At 49.8% G+C, this 24,289-nt stretch overlaps 1 protein-coding gene across 10 annotated transcripts in view; it reads left to right on the top strand.

Annotated features, from left to right (window-relative positions):
* EIF4G1 (eukaryotic translation initiation factor 4 gamma 1) overlaps positions 1-24,289 on the top strand; it is a 214,652-nt gene that overhangs the window by 137,652 nt on the left and 52,711 nt on the right. For all 10 annotated transcript variants that reach the window (XM_063916617.1, XM_063916616.1, XM_063916615.1 and 7 more), the window contains 2 exons: positions 5,278-5,397; positions 6,658-6,837. In XM_063916617.1, the coding sequence (XP_063772687.1) occupies positions 5,278-5,397; positions 6,658-6,837 (300 nt within the window). The remainder of the gene's footprint in view (positions 1-5,277; positions 5,398-6,657; positions 6,838-24,289) is intronic.

Below are 24,289 nucleotides of genomic sequence, written 5' to 3'. Positions count from 1 at the left end.
CAGAAGAACAGAAGCTTGAAGACGACGAAATCGGCGGCAGAAGACTCTTGTCTTCATTTAAGGTAGCGCACAGCACCGCAGCTGTGCGCCATTGCTCCCAGCACACTTACACACTCCGGTCACTGTAGAGTGCAGGGCGCTGGGGGGGGGGGCGCCCTGGGCAGCAATTGAAGTACCTTTTGGCAATAAAAATACATATATACAGTCTGGCACTGTATATATGTAAAAAACCCAGCCATTTTTTTACACAGAAAGCGGGACAGAAGCCCGCCACTGAGGGGGCGGGGCCTTCTTCCTCAGCACACCAGCGCCATTTTCTCTTCACAGCTCCGCTGGAAGCAGCTCCCCAGGCTCTCCCCTGCAGTATCCAGGTATAAGAAGGGTAAAAAAGAGAGGGGGGGGGCACATAAATTTAGGCGCAAATAAAACATATAAGGCAGCTATTGGGTAATCACTTATTATAAGTGAAAATCCCTGTGTTATATAGCGCTGTGGTGTGTGCTGGCATACTCTCTCTGTCTCCCCAAAGGACTTTGTGGGGTCCTGTCCTCAGTCTGAGCATTCCCTGTGTGTGTGCGGTGTGTCGGTACGGCTGTGTCGACATGTTTCATGAGGAGGGTTACGTGGAGGCGGAGCAAGGGCAGATAAGTGTGGGGTCGCCCCCGTCGGGGCCGACACCTGATTGGATGGATATGTGGAAGGTCTTAAAACGACAATGTAAGCTCCTTACATAAAAGGTTTAATGACGCTGCAGCCTTGGGACAGCCGGGGTCTCAGCCTGCGCCTGCCCAGGCGACTCAGAAACCGTCAGGGGCTCATAAACGCCCTCTATCTCAGATGGTTGACACAGATGTCGACTCCAGTGTCGACGATGATGAGGCACATTTACAGTCTAAAATGACCAAGGCCATCCGATACATGATTATTGCAATGAAAGAAGTATTACACATTTCTGAGATTAACCCTGTTAATACCAAGAGGGTTTATATGTTTGGGGAGAAAAAGCAGCCAGTGACTTTTCCCCCATCTGATGAATTAAATGAATTATGTGAAGAAGTGTGGAGTTCCCCTGATAAGAAACTAGTGATTTCTAAGAGTTTACTGATGGCGTACCCTTTCGCGCCAACGGACAGGTTACGTTGGGAAACATCCCCTAGGGTGGACAAGGCGCTGACACGCTTATCTAAAAAGGTGGCCCTGCCGTCTCAGGATACGGCCGCCCTAAAGGAGCCTGCGGATAGAAAGCAGGAAGCTATCCTGAAGTCAGTGTATACACACTCTGGTACTCTACTGAGACCTGCTATTCAGCCTGGATGTGTAGTGCTGTAGCAGCATGGACAGATACTCTGTCGGACGACATAGATTCCCTCGACAGGGATACTGTTTTGCTAACCCTGGGCCATATAAAAGACGTCGTCTTATATATGCGGGATGCTCAGAGGGACATTTGCCTGCTGGGCTCTAGAATTAATGCTATGTCCATTTCTGCCAGGAGGGTCTTATGGACTCTGCAATGGACAGGGGATGCCGACTCTAAAAAACACATGGAGGTTTTGCCTTATAAGGGTGAGGAATTGTTTGGGGACGGTCTATCGGACCTCGTGTCCACAGCGACAGCTGGAAAGTCGACTTTCTTGCCTCAGGTTTCCTCACAGCCTAAGAAAGCACCGTATTATCAAATGCAGTCCTTTCGTTCTCAGAAAGACAAGAGGGTTAGGGGCGCATCCTTTCTTGGCAGGGGTAGAGGTAAGAAGCTGCACCATGCAGCCAGTTCCCAGGAACAAAAGTCCTCCCCTGCTTCCACTAAGTCCACCGCATGACGTTGGGCCTCCACAGGCGGAGCCAGGTGCGGTGGGGGCGCGTCTCCGAAACTTCAGCAACCAGTGGGTTCGCTCACAGGTGGATCTCTGGGCTGTACAAATTGTATCTCAGGGATACAAGCTGGAATTCGAAGCGACTCCCCCCCGCCGTTACCTCAAATCAGCCTTGCCAGCTTCCCCCATGGAAAGGGAGGTAGTACTGGCGGCAATTCACAAGCTGTACCTCCAGCAAGTGATTATCAGGGTCCCCCTCCTTCAACAGGGAAGGGGTTACTATTCCACAATGTTTGTGGTACCGAAACCGGACGGTTCGGTGAGACCCATTCTGAATTTAAAATCCTTGAACACTTATATAAAGAAATTCTAGTTCAAAATGGAATCGCTCAGAGCGGTTATTGCAAGGCAAGCCTGGAAGAGGGGGATTTTATGGTGTCGCTGGACATCAAGGATGCTTACTTGCATGTCCCCATTTACCCACTTCACCAGGAGTACCTCAGGTTTGTGGTACAGGACTGTCATTACCAGTTCCAGACGTTGCCGTTTGGCCTGTCCACGGCACTGAGGATATTTACCAAGGTAATGGCCGAAATGATGATACTCCTTCGGAAGAAGGGAGTTATAGTTATCCAGTACTTGGACGATCTCCTCATAAAGGCGAGGTCCAGGGAGCAGTTGTTGATCAGCGTAGCACTCTCTCAGGAAGTGTTGCAACAGCACGGCTGGATTCTGAATGTTCCAAAGTCGCAGCTGATTCCTACGACGCGTCTGCTTTTCCTGGGCATGATTCTGGACACAGAACAGAAGGTGTTTCTCCCGGTGGAGAAGGCCCAGGAATTAGCATCTGGTCAGGGGACCTCCTGAAACCAAAACAGGTATCGGTGCATCACTGCAAGCGAGTCCTGGGAAAGATGGTGGCTTCATACGAAGCCATTCCCTTCGGCAGGTTCCATGCAAGGATCTTTCAGTGGGATCTGTTGGACAAGTGGTCCGGATCGCATCTTCAGATGCATCGGCTGATCACCCTGTCCCCAAGGGCCAGGGTGTCTCTTCTGTGGTGGCTGCAGAGTGCTCACCTTCTCGAGGGCCGCAGGTTCGGCATACAGGACTGGGTCCTGGTGACCACGGATGCAAGCCTCCGCGGATGGGGGGGGCAGTCGCTCAGGGAAGAAACTTCCAAGGGCTGTGGTCAAGTCTGGAGACTTCTCTACACATAAATATACTGGAACTAAGGGCCATTTACAACGCCCTGAGTCAAGCAGAGCCCCTGCTTCGAAACCGGCCAGTACTGATTCAGTCAGACAACATTACGGCGGTCGCCCATGTAAACCGCCAGGGCGGCACAAGAAGCAGGATGGCAATGGCGGAAGCCACAAAGATTCTTCGGTGGGCGGAGAATCACGTACAAGCACTGTCAGCAGTGTTCATTCCGGGAGTGGACAACTGGGAAGCAGACTTCCTCAGCAGACACGACCTCCACCCGGGAGAGTGGCGACTTCATCAAGAAGTCTTCACACAGATCGCAAAGCGATGGGAACTTCCACAGGTGGACATGATGGCGCCCCGCCTCAACAAAAAGCTAAAAAGATATTGCGCCAGGTCAAGGGACCCTCAGGCGATAGCTGTGAACGCCCTAGTGACACCGTGGGTGTACCAGTTGGTATATGTGTTTCCTCCTCTTCCTCTCATACCCAAGGTACTGAGAATAGTAAGAAAGAGAGGAATAAGAACAATACTCATTGTTCCGGATTGGCCAAGAAGGACTTGGTACCCGGAACTGCAAGAAATGCGCACAGAGGACCCATGGCCTCTGCCTCTCAGACAGGACCTGCTGCAACAAGGGCCCTGTCTGTTCCAAGACTTACCGCGGCTGCGTTTGACGGCATGGCGGTTGAACGCCGGATCCTAGCTGAAAAAGGCATTCCGGATGAAGTTATTCCTACGCTGATAAAGGCTAGGAAAGACGTGACAGCAAAGCATTATCACCGTATATGGCGAAAATATGTTGCTTGGTGTGAGGCCAGGAAGGCCCCTACAGAGTAATTCCAGCTGGGTCGTTTCCTGCACTTCCTACAGTCAGGGGTGACTATTGGCCTAAAATTGGGGTCCATAAAGGTCCAGATTTCGGCCCTATCCATTTTCTTTCAAAAAGAACTGGCTTCACTGCCTGAGGTTCAGACGTTTGTTAAGGGAGTGCTGCATATTCAGCCCCCTTTTGTACCACCCTGGGATCTTAACGTTGTGTTGGATTTCCTGAAATCCCACTGGTTTGAGCCACTTAGGACCGTGGAACTGAAGTATCTCACGTGGAAAGTGGTCATGCTGTTGGCCTTAGCATCGGCTAGGCGTGTGTCGGAATTGGCGGCTTTGTCATGTAAAGGCCCATATCTGATCTTCCATATGGACAGGGCAGAATTGAGGACTCGTCCCCAATTTCTCCCAAAGGTGGTGGTATCGTTTCATTTGAACCAACCTATTGTGGTGCCTGCGGCTACTCGGGACTTGGAGGACTCCAAGTTACTGGACGTAGTCAGGGCTTTGAAAATATGTTTCCAGAACGGCTGGAGTCAGGAAGACTGACTCGCTGTTTATCCTGCATGCACCCAACAAGCTGGGTGCTCCTGCTTCAAAGCAAACTATTGCGCTCTGGATCTGTAGCACGATTCAGCTAGCTCATTCTGCGGCTGGATTGCCGCATCCAAAATCAGTAAAAGCCCATTCCACAAGGAAGGTGGGCTCTTCTTGGGCGGCTGCCCGAGGGGTCTCGGCTTTACAGCTTTGCCGAGCGGCTACTTGGTCGGGTTCAAACACATTTGCAAAGTTCTACAAGTTTGATACCCTGGCTGAGGAGGACCTTGTGTTTGCTCATTCGGTGCTGCAGAGTCATCCGCACTCTCCCGCCCGTTTGGGAGCTTTGGTATAATCCCCATGGTCCTTACGGAGTCCCCAGCATACACTAGGACGTCAGAGAAAATAAGAATTTACTCACCGGTAATTCTATTTCTCGTAGTCCGTAGTGGATGCTGGGCGCCCGTCCCAAGTGCGGACTTTCTGCAATACGTGTATATAGTTATTGCTTAAATAATGGTTATTGTTATGAGCCATCCGTTGAGTGAGGCTCAGTTGTTATTCATACTGTTAACTGGGTAAGGTTATCACAAGTTGTATGGTGTGATTGGTGTGGCTGGTATGAGTCTTACCCTGGATTCAAATTTCTTTTCCTTGTAATGTCAGCTCGTCCGGGCACAGTTTCCCTAACTGAGGTCTGGGGGAGGGGCATATAGGGAGGAGCCAGTGCACACCAGATAGTACCTAATCTTTTCTTTAGAGTGCCCAGTCTCCTGCGGAGCCCGTCTATTCCCCATGGTCCTTACGGAGTTCCCAGCATCCACTACAGACTACGAGAAATAGAATTACCGGTGAGTAAATTCTTATTTTTTTCCCACATTTATTTTAACAGGCCAACAAAACCCCCCTTAGGCCCTTAGATCCCACAAGATTGACCGGTATGAACTGTGGGCCAGATTTCACACCATCATTTGCCAATTTAGGACGACCTGCTATGGGCAACCGTGGGCCGGTAAGTTTCTCTTGGCTTCTAGGAGAGCCATGAATATTTTTTACTGTGTAACAAGTGGTTTCTTTGGTTTTAAAGTTGTTGTTTTTTTTTTTTTTTTTTTTTTTAAATCTATAGTATTATTGGGGGTCACTAGGGCCCTAATACAAAACCAAAAAAAAGTAAAGCCTTCAGCTCTGCCCCCACCCAAAGGGGACTTTTTAGACACCCAAACAATTGTCACGATTCAATTGTGTTTGAGCGCCCATGTACATCATGCATTTCTCGCCCAAACTGGGTTTAGCCGCATAAAGCTGCTAAACCCATCTAAAGTCTCCTGTTCGGACACCCAATGTGCCAACTTAGCGCACATTTCGTCTCATGAGGCTGTTAGAAGAAATTACATCCCTGCTGCTGGGCGTCTAAACGGAGCAACAATTGCATTGCTCTGTTCTGCGCCCTCTAGTGGTAGCCGCAAGAAAAAATAATTGAATTCCCCCTTTGGTGTCTGATGTTAATACTAAAGGCCCGTACACACTAGGCGTTTCACTCCAGAAGCTATATAGCCTAATGTTTCCCCTGCCTGGGCCGCCGACAGTGTGCATACATACTGGTGTGATATAGCACAGTGACTTCATGCTGTGGCCGGCCCAAACATGCAACATTAGTATTTTCAGATAGAATTGATTATCCAGTCTCTAAAACAATGGTACTACCTGGATCCATGGTTCCAAGTGTCTGTGCATTGTCTTCGATATGACTCATTTCCACTTTGGTTTGCTCCTTGCAGAGGTCATTGGCTCATCTCTAGGCCACTACTGCATTAGGGTAGCGGGGAGTTGCTGACCACAATGGAAATGGTTCTAACTTCTTGACCACATTTTAAAATCTGCAAAGGTACCTTATCAAGCACAGGCACAGGTCACAATTTTCTTTAGATTTGATGCTGGGGACATCTCGTCTCTCCTACTGTGTTAAAGGCAGCCCTTTTGCAACAATTTGGGTCACATACTACAAAAAGACTAGCCACTTAGCAGACCTACTATCTGCGGTCTGCTGTGGATTTCTGCAGCATTATGGATCTGTAACTTGGTCCATGAGAAATCTCTTCTGTCAGTGGATAAATGCCTCCTGTTTCTGTCCCCCCATGTATCTGTTCTTTGCGTGAGAACATGATAATGGGAGTTGTACTTTTTTTTTCTGCCGACAACTTTGCTGCTGAAATGAACAAAATTTTGTCTTTTGTGGTGTGTTGTATTTATGTTTCTCCTTTCATGTTTCCAGCCAGCAGGAATGGGTCCTCGGCGTTCTCAACAGGGACCACGGAAGGAGCCACGAAAAATCATAGCTGCTGTGTCATTAAATGAAAATGTGCAACTAAACAAAGCTGATAAAGCCTGGAAACCTATAAACAAGAGATCAGCTGCAGTTGAGGAAGAGGAACCAGAAAACATCAAGACACAGGTTGGTTGGTGGTGACCTACCTCTAGGAACACACATTGCTTGAACATCATTCAAAATGTAGGTCCGTTTCCCAAACTCAGCCAGTATAGTCCTGTTTTTAAGTCTTGCTTGACTACAGGTGACTAATTAGTACCTCAGTCAATTTGATTTTACCATCTGGACTCAAGCAATGTAAAACATGGACTAATAGTAGAGACTGGGAAACTGATTCATGGTAGAAAATAAAATTGTTAGCTACTTCTCAGTGTTGTATTTTTATTTTATTTTGGTAAAGACACGACCTTCTATAAAAATAAACAGCATAAACATTTTCGAAGACATTTATAGACATGGAATTAAAACAGACAATAATGTTGACCAGTGGTTCTCAACCGCGGTCCTCAAGTACCCCCAACAGTTCACGTTTTCCAGGTCTCCTCACAGGATAGCAAGTGAAATAATTTGCTCCACCTGTGGGTATTTTATAATGTGTCAGTGAGCAATTAATACACCTGTTCAACTGCTCGGTGACCTTCAAAACATGAACTGTTGGGGGGTACTTGAAGACCTAGGTTGAGAACCACTGATGTAAACCATATTTCTCTAGCATCCATAAGGGATATTTGGGAATCTAGTACGATGGGGACCAAAGGAGACAGTACACTTTAAATTTCTTCAACTGGGTGTGCTGGCTCCTCCCCTCTTTGCCCCCTCCCACAGGCAGAAAGTTCTCAATTTCTTTTATGTTTTTTTTCGGTATGCTGTTTGGGCAACAGCATACCTGCACCGTGGGAGTTAGGGGGTGATGGTCACCGGCCTTATGAGGTGCAGAGCCGCTTTCCCGCTGCAGGACCACCGTCCTGAGGGGTTGTTCAGCGGGGCACTGCGCCTTGGCTGTCACAGCCGCAGCATGCCGCACACCCCTAACGCTGCCCGAAGGTGACATCGGTGGTGAGTACACACCGGGGGGCCCGCTAGGGGGCCTCCGTTTCACTGTGCGGCTGACCACAGGCGCAGTGTACGGGACCCTCCCGGGGGGTCCCGCTGAGATCCCCCGTATAGACTGGCACAAAAACACTTTGACTAGCACTTGTGACGTTTTTAAGCTAAATGGAGACTTTGCCAGTATAATCTCACTAAGGCTCCAGCGCCATTGGAAGGGGCGGAGCTACATCAGAGCGGGACTTGAGTAGTTTTGGTGCCTTCCTCTACTTACTGATGCCATTTCCGCACGCACAGCGCTACCTGATTCCTCAGCCACGCTGGATATCTGGTACACGGTGTAGAAAAGGGGGAGAGCCGCTAGTGTACACTATCTGGGTCCTCTCTAGGACAGAATTTGTTTGTGTTTACTGGAATATAATTAGCCGACAGCCTCACTGGGGTTTGCTGGTGTCCTCCTCTCTCTGTGTCTCCTCTCACATACAGTAAGGCAGGCTTGCAATATAACTGTGTGTATGTTATTGTGCTTACTGTGAAGCTGTGCAGTGTATGCCACAGATTCTCTCCATTATCATCTGAATCTATTTCATTGAACAATACAGCCAATCTTCACAAATCAGTGAAGGGGCAGGGGGAGAGGGTCCAGAGCCCCACTGGCTAGGGCATAGGTATGCAAACTCTGTCCTCATTACCCCACACAGTTGTATTAATTACTCAGACACATTTTAAAAGGTCTGCAGGTGGAGTTAATTATTTTGCTTGTGATTCTGTGAGGAGACTGGCAAAACATGCACTGTGTGGGGTAATGAGAACCGAGTTTGCAGACCTATGGGCTAGGGTCTCTAAAAACTGTGATGTCCGATATATCATCCAAGCTCACTGCTAATGTACAGAAAACTCAGCTACCAGAGCAGGCTGTTGCAGATTTAGCTGCTAGGGCAGATGCAACACAGCCCCCCCTCTCTCATGCATGTCCTCAGAAGCGTGGGTTACCTGCTCCTCTTTCTGATACAGATGAGGATATACAGGAGGATGAGGATGACTTGGATCCCGTTAGTGGGGATCCCGATTCTGCTCAGAGTACTGAACCCCTAATTCTGGCTATATGGGATGTGTTAAAGCTCCCTCTAGAGGATGCTGCGTCACAGCAGTCTTTTTTTCTTTATACAAAACAAGCCTAATGTCACTTTCCCTGATTCTGCAGAGTTAGATGACCTATTCAAGCTGGCCTGGAAAAATCCAGACAAATTCTAACTGTCCAAAAAAATTTCTCTAACGTCCTAGTGGATGCTGGGACTCCGTCAGGACCATGGGGAATAGCGGGCTCCGCAGGAGACAGGGCACATCTAAAAAAGCTTTTAGGTCACATGGTGCGTACTGGCTCCTCCCCCTATGACCCTCCTCCAAGCCTCAGTTAGGTTTTTGTGCCCGTCCGAGAGGGTGCAATCTAGGTGGCTCTCCTAAAGAGCTGTTTAGAAAAGTTTTTTTTTAGGTTTCAATCTCAGTGATTCCTGCTGGCAACAGGATCACTGCATCGAGGGACTTAGGGGAGAGATTTCCAACTCACCTGCGTGCAGGATGGATTGGAGTCTTAGGCTACTGGACACTTAGCTCCAGAGGGAGTCGGAACACAGGTCAGCCTGGGGTTCGTCCCGGAGCCGCGCCGCCGATCCCCCTTACAGACGCTGAAGAGACGGCAGAACGGAGGTCCGGAAAGCAGGCGGCAGAAGACTCCTCAGTCGTCTTGAAGGTAGCGCACAGCACGGCAGCTGTGCGCCATTGTTGTCACACGGCTCACTGACTCAGTCACGGAGGGTGCAGGGCGCTGCTGGGGGCGCCCTGGGCAGCAATATAATTACCTTTAGTGGCAAAATAAATACATCACATATAGCCATTAAGGCTATATGTATGTATTTTAACCCAGGCCAGTTTCTTAAAAACCGGGGAAAAGCCCGCCGAAAAAGGGGCGGAGCTTATTCTCCTCAGCACTCAGCGCCATTTTCCTGCTCAGCTCCGCTGGCGAGGAAGGCTCCCAGGTCTCTCCCCTGCACTGCACTACAGAAACAGGGTAACAAAGAGAAGGGGGGCATAAATTGGCGATATTTATATATTAAGAGCGCATATATAGTAAACAACACCTTCTAGGGTTGTTTATATACATTTATAGCGCTTTTGGTGTGTGCTGGCAAACTCTCCCTCTGTCTCCCCAAAGGGCTAGGGGGTCCTGTCTTCGATTAGAGCATTCCCTGTGTGGCTGCTGTGTGTCGGTACGTGTGTGTCGACATGTATGAGGACGATGTTGGTGTGGAGGCAGAGCAATTGCCGATGATGGTAATGTCACCCCCTAGGGAGTCGACACCGGAATGGATGGCTTTAGTTATGGAATTACGTGATAATGTCAGCACATTACAAAAGTCAGTTGACGAAATAAGACGCCCGGCAAACCAGTTAGTACCGGTTCAGGCGTCTCAGACACCGTCAGGGGCTGTAAAACGTCCTTTACCTCAGTCAGTCGACACGGGTACCGACACAGATGAATCTAGTGTCGACGGTGAAGAAACAAACGTATTTTCCAATAGGGCCACACGTTATATGATCACGGCAATGAAGGAGGCTTTGCAGATCTCTGATACTGCTGGTACCTCAAAAAGGGGTATTATGTGGGGGGTGAAAAAACTACCTGTATTTTTTCCAGAATCAGAGGAATTGAATGACGTGTGTGATGAAGCGTGGGTTAACCCCGATAGAAAACTGCTAATTTCCAAGAAGTTATTGGCATTATACCCTTTCCCACCAGAGGTTAGGGCGCGCTGGGAAACACCCCCTAGGGTGGATAAGGCGCTCACACGTTTATCAAAGCAAGTGGCGTTGCCGTCTCCTGATACGGCCGCCCTCAAGGATCCAGCAGATAGGAGGCTGGAAACTACACTGAAGAGTATATACACACATACTGGTGTTATACTGCGACCGGCAATAGCCTCAGCCTGGATGTGCAGTGCTGGGGTAGTGTGGTTGGATTCTCTGACTGAAAATATTGATACCCTGGATAGGGACAGTATTCTATTGACTCTAGAGCAATTAAAGGATGCTTTCCTTTATATGCGAGATGCTCAGAGGGATGTTTGTACTCTAGCATCAAGAGTAAGCGCGATGTCCATATCTGCCAGAAGAAGTTTATGGACGCGACAGTGGTCAGGTGATGCGGATTCCAAGAGGCATATGGAAGTATTGCCATATAAAGGAGAGGAATTGTTTGGGGTCGGTCTTTCGGACCTGGTGGCCACGGCAACTGCCGGCAAATCCACTTTTTTACCTCAGACCCCCTCCCAACAGAAAAAGACACCGTCTTTTCAGCCGCAGTCCTTTCGCTCCTATAAAAAGCGACCAAAAGGACAGTCTTATCTGCCGCGAGGCAGAGGAAAGGGTAAGAAAGGGCAGCAAGCAGCCCCTGCCCAGGAACAGAAGCCCGCCCCGGCTTCTACAAAGCCATCAGCATGACGCTGGGGCTTTACAAGCGGACTCAGGAACGGTGGGGGGTCGACTCAAGATTTTCAGCAATCAATGGGTTCACTCACAAGTGGACCCGTGGGTCCTGCAGATAGTATCTCAGGGTTACATGCTGGAGTTCGAAAGGTCTCCCCCTCGCCGGTTCCTAAAGTCTGCTTTACCAACGTCTCCCTCAGAAAGGACGTCGGTTTTGGAAGCCATTCACAAGCTGTATTCTCAGCAGGTGATAGTCCAGGTACCCCTCCTACAACAGGGAAAGGGGTATTATTCCACACTATTTGTGGTACCGAAACCGGACGGTTCGGTAAGGCCTATTCTAAATCTGAAATCCTTGAACCTGTACATAAATGAACCTGTACATAAAGAAATTCAAGTTCAAGATGGAGTCACTCAGAGCAGTGATAGCGAATCTGGAAGAAGGAGACTTCATGGTGTCCTTGGACATAAAAGATGCTTATCTACATGTCCCGATTTACCCCTCACACCAAGGGTATCTCAGGTTCGTGATACAAGACTGTCATTATCAGTTTCAAACGCTGCCGTTTGGGTTGTCCACGGCCCCTCGGGTCTTTACCAAGGTAATGACCGAAATGATGGTTCTTCTACGAAGAAAAGGCGTATTAATTATCCCTTACTTGGACGATCTCCTGATAAGGGCAAAGTCCAGAGAACAGCTGGAAGTCGGTGTAGCGCTAACACAAGTAGTGCTTCAGCAACACGGGTGGATTCTAAATCTTCCAAAATCTCAATTGACCCCGACAACACATCTGCTGTTCCTGGGCATGATTCTGGACACGGTTCAGAAAAAGGTATTTCTCCCGGAAGAGAAAGCAAGGGAGTTATCCGAACTTGTCAAGAACCTCCTAAAACCAGGAACTGTGTCAGTACATCAATGCACAAGAGTCCTGGGAAAGATGGTGGCTTCGTACGAAGCGATTCCATTCGGCAGATTCCATGCACGAACATTTCAGTGGGATCTGCTGGACAAATGGTCCGGATCGCATCTGCACATGCATCAGCGGATAACACTGTCACCGAGAACAAGGTTGTCTCTCCTGTGGTGGTTGCAGACTGCCCATCTGTTAGTGGGCCGCAGATTCGGCATACAGGACTGGGTCCTGGTGACTACGGATGCCAGCCTACGAGGTTGGGGAGCAGTCACAAAGGGAAGAAACTTCCAGGGCGTGTGGTCAAACCTGGAGACGTCTCTTCACATAAATATACTGGAGCTAAGAGCGATCTACAATGCTCTAAGCCTGGCAAAATCGCTGCTTCAGGGTCAGCCGGTGTTGATCCAGTCCGACAACATCACGGCAGTCGCCCACGTAAACCGACAAGGCGGCACGAGAAGCAGGAGTGCAATGGCAGAAGCTGCAAGGATTCTGCGCTGGGCGGAGAATCATGTCGTAGCACTGTCAGCAGTGTTCATCCCGGGAGTGGACAACTGGGAAGCAGATTTCCTCAGCAGACACGACCTTCACCCGGGAGAGTGGGGACTTCATCCAGAAGTTTTCCACATGATTGTGAACCGTTGGGAAAAACCAAAGGTGGACATGATGGCGTCTCGCCTCAACAAAAAATTGGACAGGTATTGCGCCAGGTCAAGAGACCCTCAGGCAATAGCTGTGGACGCTCTGGTAACACCGTGGGTGTACCAGTCAGTGTATGTGTTCCCTCCTCTGCCTCTCATACCAAAGGTACTGAGAATTATACGGAAAAGAGGAGTAAGAACAATACTGGTAGCTCCGGACTGGCCAAGAAGAACTTGGTATCCGGAACTTCAAGAGATGCTCACGGAGGATCCGTGGCCTCTACCTCTAAGAAGGGATCTGCTTCAGCAGGGACCTTGTATGTTCCAAGACTTACCGCGGCTGCGTTTGACGGCATGGCGGTTGAACGCCGGATTCTAAAAGAGAAGGGCATTCCTGAGGAAGTTATTCCTACTTTGATTAAAGCCAGGAAGGAAGTGACCGCACAACATTATCACCGCATTTGGAGAAAATGTGTTGCGTGGTGTGAGGCCAAGAAGGCTCCAACGGAGGAGTTTCAATTGGGTCGATTCTTACGTTTCCTGCAAGCAGGATTGTCTATGGGCCTCAAATTGGGGTCCATTAAGGTTCAAATTTCGGCCTTGTCAATTTTCTTCCAGAAGGAATTGGCGTCAGTGCCTGAGGTGCAAACTTTTGTCAAAGGTGTACTACATATACAACTCCCAATGGTGCCTCCAGTGGCACCGTGGGATTTGAACGTGGTTCTAAATTTTCTCAAATCTCATTGGTTTGAGCCTTTAAAATCGGTAGATTTAAAATACCTTACATGGAAGGTAACCATGCTGTTGGCCCTGGCTTCAGCCAGGAGAGTTTCGGAGTTGGCAGCTTTGTCATACAAAAGCCCATATCTGATATTCCATTCGGACAGGGCAGAATTGAGGACACGTCCTCAATTTCTCCCTAAGGTGGTTTCGGCATTTCACTTGAACCAGCCTATTGTGGTGCCTGCGGCTACTAGCGACTTGGAGGACTCCAAGTTACTGGACGTTGTCAGAGCATTAAAAATATATATTTCAAGGACAGCTGGAGTCAGAAAATCTGACTCGTTGTTTACATTGTATGCACCCAACAAGTTGGGTGCTCCTGCGTCTAAACAGACGATTGCACGTTGGATATGTAGTACAATCCAACTTGCACATTCTGTGGCAGGCCTGCCACAGCCTAAATCTGTAAAGGCCCATTCCACAAGGAAAGTGGGCTCATCCTGGGCGGCTGCCCGAGGAGTCTCGGCATTACAACTTTGCCGAGCAGCTACGTGGTCAGGGGAGAACACGTTTGTAAAATTTTACAAATTTGATACTCTGGCTAAAGAGGACCTGGAGTTCTCTCATTCGGTGCTGCAGAGTCATCCGCACTCTCCCGCCCGTTTGGGAGCTTTGGTATAATCCCCATGGTCCTGACGGAGTCCCAGCATCCACTAGGACGTTAGAGAAAATAAGAATTTACTTACCAATAATTCTATTTCTCATAGTCCGTAGTGGATGCTGGGCGCCCATCCCAAGTGCGGATTGTCTGCAATGCTTGTACATAGTTATTGTTACAAAAATCGGGTTATTACTGTTGTTGTGAGCCATCTGTTCAGAGGCTACTTCGTTTGTGTTATCATACTGTTAACTGGGTTCAGATCACAAGTTGTACGGTGTGATTGGTGTGGCTGGTATGAGTCTTACCCGGGATTCAAGATCCTTCCTTATTGTGTACGCTCGTCCGGGCACAGTACCTAACTGAGGCTTGGAGGAGGGTCATAGGGGGAGGAGCCAGTACGCACCATGTGACCTAAAAGCTTTTTTAGATGTGCCCTGTCTCCTGCGGAGCCCGCTATTCCCCATGGTCCTGACGGAGTCCCAGCATCCACTACGGACTATGAGAAATAGAATTATCGGTAAGTAAATTCTTATTATTACTCGCTTTCTTATTTGCTCCTGAAGGTAGGAATTTTTGGGAGGAACCCCCAGGGGTTGATGTGTCAGTCTCTCGCCTGACCAAAAAGGCGGTTCTGCCTGCCCCGAGCTCCTTTACCATGAAGGATCCTGGGGAAAGAAAAATAGACTACACTCAAATCTATTTACATGGCAGTAGGTGTATCACAAAGGCCGGTTATTGCGGGTTGCTGGATGACCCATGCCATTCATTCCTGCGTCACTCAAATTCAGGGGCGCCTCTCGGGTGATATGTCCTTGGTCACTATGGTGACCCTCCTAAAACACATTCAGGACACTGCACATGTCTTCTGTGATTCGCTCAAGGAGATGGGGAACATTAATGCTAGGGCTTCTGTCTTGGTAGTGTCGGCGTGCAGGGCTTTGTGGTTGCATCAGTGGATTGCGGACACAGAATCCAAACGTAGTGTGGAATCCCTCCCCTTTTCTGGGGAGTGGCTCTTTGGGTTTGAATTATATACCTGGATTTCCAAAGTTACGGCTAGGAAATCCAGGTTTCTCTGACGTCCTAGTGGATGCTGGGGACTCCGTAAGGACCATGGGGAATAGACGGGCTCCGCAGGAGACTGGGCACTCTAAAGAAAGATTAGGTACTATCTGGTGTGCACTGGCTCCTCCCTCTATGCCCCTCCTCCAGACCTCAGTTAGAATCTGTGCCCGGCCAGAGCTGGATGCACCTAGTGGGCTCTCCTGAGCCTGCTAGTAAAGAAAGTAATGTTAGGTTTTTTATTTTCAGTGAGATCTGCTGGCAACAGACTCACTGCTACGTGGGACCGAGGGGAGAGAAGCAAATGTACCTGTTCACAGCTAGGTTGCGCTTCTTAGGCTACTGGACACCATTAGCTCCAGAGGGTTCGAACACAGGCAAAGGTCCTCGGTCGTCCGTCCCCGGAGCCGCGCCGCCGTCCCCGGAGCCGCGCCGCCGTCCCCCTCGCAGAGCCAGAAGATCAGAAGTTGGTGATGAAATCGGCGGCTGAAGACTCCTGTCTTCATTAAGGTAGCGCACAGCACCGCAGCTGTACGCCATTGCTCCCACTGCGCACCACACACTCCGGTCACTGTAGGGTGCAGGGCCCTGGGGGTGGCGCCCTGGGCAGCAATAAGAATACCTTTGGCATAAAAAAGACACAATACAGTCTGTGGCTATATATGTGTAAAACCCCCGCCATTTTTTAGTCAAACAGCGGGACAGAAGCCCGCCGCTGAGGGGGCGGGGCCTTCTTCCTCAGCACACCAGCGCCATTTCTCTTCACAGCTCCGCTGGAAGGACGCTCCCCAGGCTCTCCCCTGCAGTCTCCTGGCACTAAGAGGGTAAAAAGAGAGGGGGGGCACATAAATTTAGGCAAAAGGTGTATTGATACAGCAGCTATTGGGAAAAATTCACTTCTGGTAGTGTGTATCCCTGTGTATATAGCGCTGTGGTGTGTGCTGGCATACTCTTTCTCTGTCTCCCCATAGACCTTGTGGGGTCCTGTCCTCAGTCAGAGCATTCCCTGTGTGTGTGCTGTGTGTCGGTACGGCTGTGTTGACATGTTTGATGAGGAGGGTTACGTGGAGGCGGAGCAAGTGCAGATAAATGTGGTGTCTGTGCCGACACCTGATTGGATGGATATGTGGAAGGTCTTAAATGACAATGTAAACTCATTACATAAGAGATTTGATTATGTTGCTGCCGGGGGACAGCCGGGCTCTCAACCTGGGCCTGCCCAGGCGCCTCCTAGGCCGTCAGCGTCTCAAAAACGCCCACTATCTCAGTTGGTTGACACAGATGTCGACACGGAGTCCGACTCCAGCGTCGACGAGGATGAGGCACTATTACAGCCCAAAATGACCAAGGCCATCCGATACATGATTATTGCAATGAAAAATGTATTACACATTTCAGAGGCTGACCCTGTCCCTGACAAGAGGGTAAATATGTTTGGGGAGAAGAAGCAGCCAGTGACTTTTCCCCCGTCACATGAATTAAATGAGTTATGTGAAGAAGCGTGGTCTTCCCCTGATAAGAAAGTGGTGATTCCCAAGAGAATACTAATGGCGTACCCTTTCCCGCCAACGGATAGGTTACGCTGGGTATCCTCCCCTAGGGTTGACAAGGCCCTGACGCGCTTATCTAAAAGAGTGGCCCTGCCGTCTCAGGATATGGCCGCCCTAAAGGAACCTGCGGATAGGAAGCAGGAAGGTATCTTGAAGTCTGTGTATACACACTCTGGTACTCTACTGAGACCGGCTATTGCTTCAGCTTGGATGTGCAGTGCTGTTGCAGCATGGACAGATACTCTGTCAGAGGGGTTGGATACCCTGGACAGGGATACCGTATTGCTAACACTTAGCCATATTAAAGATGTCGTCTTATATATGCGGGATGCCCAGAGGGACATTTGCCTGCTGGGCTCTCGAATAAATGCAATGTCCATTTCTGCCAGGAGGGTCTTATGGACTCTGCAATGGACAGGGGATGCCGACTCTAAAAAACACATGGAGGTTTTGCCTTATAAGGGTGAGGAATTGTTTGGGGACGGTCTCTCGGACCTCGTATCCACAGCGACAGCTGGAAAGTCGACTTTCTTGCCACAGGTTTCCTCACAGCCTAAGAAAGCACTGTATTACCAAATGCAGTCTTTTCGTTCTCAAAAAAGCAAGAGAGTCAGAGGTGCATCCTTTCTTGCCAGAGGCAGGGGTAGAGGAAAGAAGCTGCACCATGCAGCCAGTTCTCGGGAACAAAAGTCCTCCCCTGCTTCCACTAAGTCCACCGCATGACGCTGGGGCTCCACAGGCGGAGCCAGGAGCGGTGGGGGCGCGTCTCTGAAATTTCTGCAACCAGTGGGTTTGCTCACAAGTGGATCCTTGGGCTATACAAATTGTATCTCGGGGATACAAGCTGGAATTCGAAGTGACGCCCCCTCACCGTTACCTAAAATCCGCCTTGCCAGCTTCTCCCACGGGGAGGGAGATAGTCCTGACGGCTATTCACAAGCTGTACCTCCAGCAAGTGATAATGGTACCCCCCCCCTTCAGCAGGGAAGGGGTTACTATTCCACACTGTTTGTGGTACCGAAACCGGACGGTTCGGTAAGACCCATTCTAAATTTAAAATCCTTGAACATTTACATGAAAAAGTTCAAGTTCAAAATAGAATCGCTCAGAGCGGTCATTGCCAGCCTGGAAGAGGGGGATTTTATGGTCATTACCAATTCCAGACGTTGCCGTTTGGTCTATCCACGGCACCGAGAGTCTTTACCAAGGTAATGGCGGAGATGATGGTACTTCTCCGGAAGCAAGGAGTTAGTTATCCCGTACTTGGACGATCTCCTCATAAAGGCGAGGTCCAGAGAGCAGTTGTTGGTCAGCGTAGCGCACTCTCAGGAAGTGTTGCTACGGCACGGCTGGATTCTGAATATTCCAAAGTCGCAGCTGATTCCTACGACGCGTCTGCCCTTCCTGGGCATGATTCTGGACACAGAACAGAAGAAGGTATTTCTCCCGGAGGAGAAGGCTCAGGAGTTAGTGACCATGGTCAGGGATCTCCTGAAACCAAAGCAGGTGTCTGTGCATCACTGCACGCGAGTCCTGGGAAAGATGGTAGCGTCATACGAAGCCATTCCTTTCGGCAGGTTCCATGCCAGGATCTTTCAGTCATACTTGCCTACCAGACCCTCTCCATGAGGGAGAAAATGCTCTGTTCCTGGACCTTCCTGGTAATGTATGATTGCCATCACCTGTGGTGAAACACCTTTCGTATCAATTAACTAGCTCACCACAGGTGATGGCAATCATACATTACCAGGAAAGTCCAGGAACAGAGCATTTTCTCCCTCATGGAGAGGGTCAAGTAGGCAAGTATGCTTTCAGTGGGATCTGTTGGACAAGTGGTCCGGATCGCATCTTCAGATGCATCGGCTGATCGCCCTGTCCCCGAGGGCCAGGGTGTCTCTTCTGTGGTGGCTGCAGAGTGCTCATCTTCTCGAGGGCCGCAGGTTCGGCATACAGGACTGGGTCCTGGTGACCACGGATGCAAGCCTCCGCGGATGGGGGGTAGTCACTCAGGGAAGAAACTTCCAGGGGCTGTGGTCAAGTCAGGAGACTCATCTGCACATAAACATACTGGAATTAAGGGCCATATACAACGCCCTGAGTCAAGCGGAGCCCCTGCTTCGAGACCAACCAGTACTGATTCAGTCAGACAACATCACGGCAGTCGCCCATGTAAACCGACAGGGCGGCACAAGAAGCAGGGTGGCAATGTCGGAAGCCACAAGGATTCTTCGTTGGGCGGAGAATCACGTACAAGCACTGTCCGGGAGTGGACAACTGGGAAGCAGACTTCCTCAGCAGGCACGACCTCCACCCGGGAGAGTGGGGACTTCATCAAGAAGTCTTCGAGCAGATTGCAAATCGGTGGGAACGGCCACAGGTGGACATGATGGCGTCCCGCCTAAACAAAAAGCTAAAAAAATATTGCGCCAGGTCAAGGGACCCTCAGGCGATAGCTGTGGACGCACTGGTAACTCCGTGGGTGTTCCAGTCGGTATATGTGTTTCCTCCTCTTCTTCTCATACACAAGGTACTGAGAATAGTAAGAAAAAGAGGAGTGAGAACGATGCTCATTGTTCCGGATTGGCCAAGAAGGACTTGGTACCCAGAACTTCAAGAGATGGTCACAGAGGACCCATGGCCTCTGCCTCTCAGACAGGACCTGTTGCAGCAGGGGCCCTGTCTGTTCCAAGACTTACCGCGGCTGCGTTTGACGGCATGGCGGTTGAACGCCGGATCCTAGCGGAAAAGGGTATACCGGATGAAGTTATTCCTACGCTGATAAGAGCTAGGAAGGATGTGACGGCAAAGCATTATCACCGCATATGGCGGAAATATGTTGCTTGGTGTGAGGCCAGGAAGGCCCCTACAGAGGACTTCCAGTTGGGTCGTTTTCTGCATTTCCTACAGTCAGGTGTGACTATGGGCCTCAAATTAGGGTCCATAAAGGTTCAGATCTCGGCCCTATCCATTTTCTTTCAAAAAGAACTGGCTTCACTGCCTGAGGTTCAGACGTTTGTAAAGGGAGTGCTGCATATTCAGCCTCCTTTTGTGCCACCAGTGGCACCTTGGGATCTTAACGTTGTGTTGGATTTCCTGAAATCCCACTGGTTTGAGCCACTTAAGACCGTGGAGCTAAAATATCTCACATGGAAAGTGGTCATGCTATTGGCCTTAGCTTCGGCTAGGCGTGTGTCAGAATTGGCGGCTTTGTCATGTAAAAGCCCCTATCTGATCTTCCATATGGACAGGGCAGAATTGAGGACTCATCCCCAATTTCTCCCTAAGGTGGTATCATCGTTTCATTTGAACCAACCTATTGTGGTGCCTGCGGCTACTAGGGACTTGGAGGATTCCAAGTTGCTGACGTAGTCCGGGCTTTGAAAATTTATGTTTCCAGAACGGCGGGAGTCAGAAAGTCTGACTCGCTGTTTATTCTGTATGCAGCCAACAAGGTTGGCGCTCCTGCTTCGAAGCAGACTATTGCTCGCTGGATCTGTAGCACGATTCAGCTGGCTCACTCTGCGGCTGGATTGCCGCATCCAAAATCAGTAAAAGCCCATTCCACAAGGAAGGTGGGCTCTTCTTGGGCAGCTGCCCGAGGGGTCTCGGCTTTACAGCTTTGCCGAGCTGCTACTTGGTCGGGTTCAAACACATTTGCTAAGTTCTACAAGTTTGACACCCTGGCTGCTGAGGACCTTGAGTTTGCTCATTCGGTGCTGCAGAGTCGTCCGCACTCTCCCGCCCGTTTGGGAGCTTTGGTATAATGCCCATGGTCCTTACGGAGTCCCCAGCATCCACTAGGACGTCAGAGAAAATAAGAATTTACTCACCGGTAATTCTATTTCTCGTAGTCCGTAGTGGATGCTGGGCGCCCGTCCCAAGTGAGGACTTCTTCTGCAATACGTGTATATAGTTATTGCTTACTAAAGGGTTATTGTTATGAGCCATCCGTTGATTGAGGCTCAGTTGTTGTTCATACTGTTAACTGGGTATGGTTATCACAAGTTATACGGTGTGATTGGTGTGGCTGGTATGAGTCTTACCCTGGATTCCAAATCCTTTCCTTGTAGTGTCAGCTCTTCCGGGCACAGTTTCCCTAACTGAGGTCTGGAGGAGGGGCATAGAGGGAGGAGCCAGTGCACACCAGATACTACCTAATCTTTCTTTTAGAGTGCCCAGTCTCCTGCGGAGCCCGTCTATTCCCCATGGTCCTTACGGAGTCCCCAGCATCCACTACAGACTACGAGAAATAGAATTACCGGTGAGTAAATTCTTATTTTCTCCCCCGTGGGGCCCCGCCAGCGAGACGCTCCTACCCGGGGCAGTCTGTCCAGTCCTTTCGGTCTGACAGATTTTGATCTAAGGCCAGAGGTTCCTCCAGTGCGTCTAGAGGCACCAGAGGTAAGTCCAGAAAGACTGCAAGTACCAGCTTTCAGGAACAGACCACCAATTCTGCTTCCGCTAAGGCCTCGGCATGACTGTGCCCATCCACCCTGAGGGGATCTTGAGGTGGGAGCTCGACTGCATCACCTCAGTCACGTCTGGGAGACTTCCTGCCAGCATACCTGGGTCAGAAATCTCATTTCTCAGGGCTACAAGCTGGAGTTCGAGAGTGCTCCTCCCCAACGATTTTTCAAATCAAGCTTGCCAGCTTTGGAGGGTATGCAAATTACTTTGCAACAGGCCATCCAAAAGTTGGTCCAGTCCCACGTCCTTGTTCCAGTACCAATACCGCAGCGCGGCAAGTGGTTTTACTTCAACCTGTTTGTGGTGCTGAAACCGGACGGTTTGGTAAGACCCATTTATGAATCTAAAATCCTTGAATCCTTTCTTGAACGTGTTCAAGTTCAAAATGGAATCCCTGCGAGCAGTGATTGCGTGCCTGGAAGAACAGGATTTCATGGTCTCCTTGGATATCAAGGATGCATACCTCCCATATTCCGATTTGGCCATCTCATCAGGCGTACTTGCGGTTTGCCCTGCTGGACGATAACTTCCAATTCCAGACACTGCTCTTTGGGCTGTCCACAGCTCAGAGGGTATTCACGAAGGTGATGGCGGAGGTGATGTTCCAATTCCGGGCCCAGGGGGTCAATGGTTGTTCCTTACCTGGATGATCTTCTGATAAAGGCAAGATCCAGGGCACTTTTATTGTTCCATATCAACCGCACTATCCAACTTTTGTCACACCATGGATGGATCCTCAACTTACAGAAGTTCCACCTGGAGCTGACTCAGCGGTTCCTGGGGATGTTGCTGGATACTGTGGCCCAGAAGGTGTTCCTACCAGAGGACAAGGCGAGAACACTTCAGGAGATGGTCCGCGTGGTGCTCCGACCTACTCGAGTGTCCATCTATCTTTGCATAAGATTAATGGGAAAGATGGTCACCTCATACGAGGCGATCCAGTATGGGAGGTTCCATGCCAGAATATTTCAGTTTGATCTCCTGAGCAAGTGGTCCAGATCACATCTACAGATGCACCAGATGATAAGGCTTTTCAACCCAGGCCAGGATTTCCCTCCCCTCAAACCTACTGGACGGCCGGAGTTTAGGGGGATGGGGAGCTGTCTTCCAAGGGGCGCAGCTCCAGGGCAGGTGGTCAGCCCACGAAAGCCTCCTTCCGATCAACATTGTGGAACTTCGGGCTATCTACAATGCTCTGCTTCAGGCCTCTTCTCTGCTCAGGGTTCACGCGATCCAGGTACAGTCGGAGAACGCCACGGCAGTGGCATTTATCAATGGACAAAGAGGGACAAAAAGCAGAACCTGCATGCGAGAGATGTCCGATACTCCTCTGGGCGGAAAGAAATGCAAGATCTGTCAGCAATCTTCATTCCGGGTGTGGACTTCTGGGAAGCGGACTTCGTGAGTCGTCATGATCTACACCCGGGGGAGTGGGGTCTCCACCAGCAGGTGTTCCAGCAGGTCATCAACCGGTGGGGCTGCCCGCAGATAGACATGAAGGCTTATTGTCTCAACAAGAAACTTCCCTGGTATTGCTCGCGAGGGCAGTGGATGCACGGGCGTCGCCTTGGTCTTACCGGCTGGTCTGCCTGTTTCCTCCGATTCCGTTGCTCCCAAGGGTGCTAGAACGAATCAGGAATCAGAGTCCAGGCAATACTTGATTGGCCTCTGAGGGCGTGGCACGCAGATCTTCTGAACATATCCGTCGAAGAACCTTGGCCTCTGCCACTAAGAAGCGATCTTCTTCAACAAGGACCGTTCGTCTACCCGGACTTACGGCAACTTCGTTTGACGGCATGGAGCTTGAGCGGAACGTCCTAGCTCACAAGGGCCTTTCCAAAAAGGTTATTGCTACCATGGTTCAGGCAAGAAAACCGTTGATGTCAAAACACTATCCTATCTGGAGGAGATATGTCTCTTGGTGCAAGGAGTGCACGTATCCGCCTGCTGAGTTTCACTTGGGACGTTTCTTATGTTTCCTGCAGGCTGGTGTGGATAAAGGCTTACGTCTGGGTTCCATTAAGGTCCAGATTTCAGCCCTCTCCGTTTTCTTCCAGAAGAATTTGGCAGTGTTGCCAGAAGTTCAGACCTTCTTGCAAGGGGTACTCCACATCCAACCTCCTTTTGTGCCGCCTACGGCACCCTGGGATCTTAATGTAGTGTTGAAATTTCTGCAGTCCTGGTTTGAACCTCTGATGTCGGTGGAAGAAAAGTACCTCACGTGGAAAACGGTGATGTTACTGGCCCTGGCTTCTGCTTGACGTGTCTCAGAATTGGGTTCTTGTCATGTAAAAGTTCATACTTTGTCTTTTTTTACGAGAACAGAGCATAGCTCCGAACTAAGCAGCAGTTTGTGTCTCACTTGAATCAGCCTATTGTGATTCCGTCCAGTTCTGTCGCTTCTGCTCCACCGGAGGCATTGGATGCTGTGCGAGCTTTGAAAATCTATGTCAAGAGAGTGGCTCGGATCAGAAAGACGGATTCTTTGTTCGTGCTCTGATGCACAGAAAAAGGGGTTGTCCTGCTTCAAAGCAGTCCATTGCTCGTTGGGTTAGGCTTACTATTCAACAGGCCTATGTGTCGGCAGCCTTACCTGTTCCTCAGTCTCTGAAGGCCCACTCTACGACATCAGTGGGTTCTTCCTGGGCAGCTGCCCATAGAGTCTCAGCCTTATAACTTTGCCGAGCTGCTACCTTATCGGGGAAGAACACTTTTTTTTGTGAAGTTCTATCAGTTTGAAACCCTGGCTGAAGAGGGTACCCAGTTTGGGCAGGTGGTGCTGCAGCAGTCTCCGCACATTCCCGCCCGTTCTGGAAGGTTTGGGATGTGCCCATCATACTAGATTCCCTAATATCCCTTATGGATGCTAGAGAAAATAGGATTTTAATTACCTACCGGTAAATCCTTTTCTCGTAGTCCTTAAGGGATTTTGGGCGCCCGCCTCAGTGCGGAGGAGCCAGCATACCCAGTTGAATAAATTTAAAGTGCACTGGCTTCTTTGGACCCCCGTCTATAGCCTATGGTACTACA

Source organism: Pseudophryne corroboree, chromosome 4 (genome assembly GCF_028390025.1).
Source record: "Pseudophryne corroboree isolate aPseCor3 chromosome 4, aPseCor3.hap2, whole genome shotgun sequence".
Lineage (NCBI taxonomy): Eukaryota > Metazoa > Chordata > Amphibia > Anura > Myobatrachidae > Pseudophryne > Pseudophryne corroboree.
Note: the sequence above shows the minus strand (reverse complement) of the source record. Positions and strands in the feature narration are given on the sequence as shown.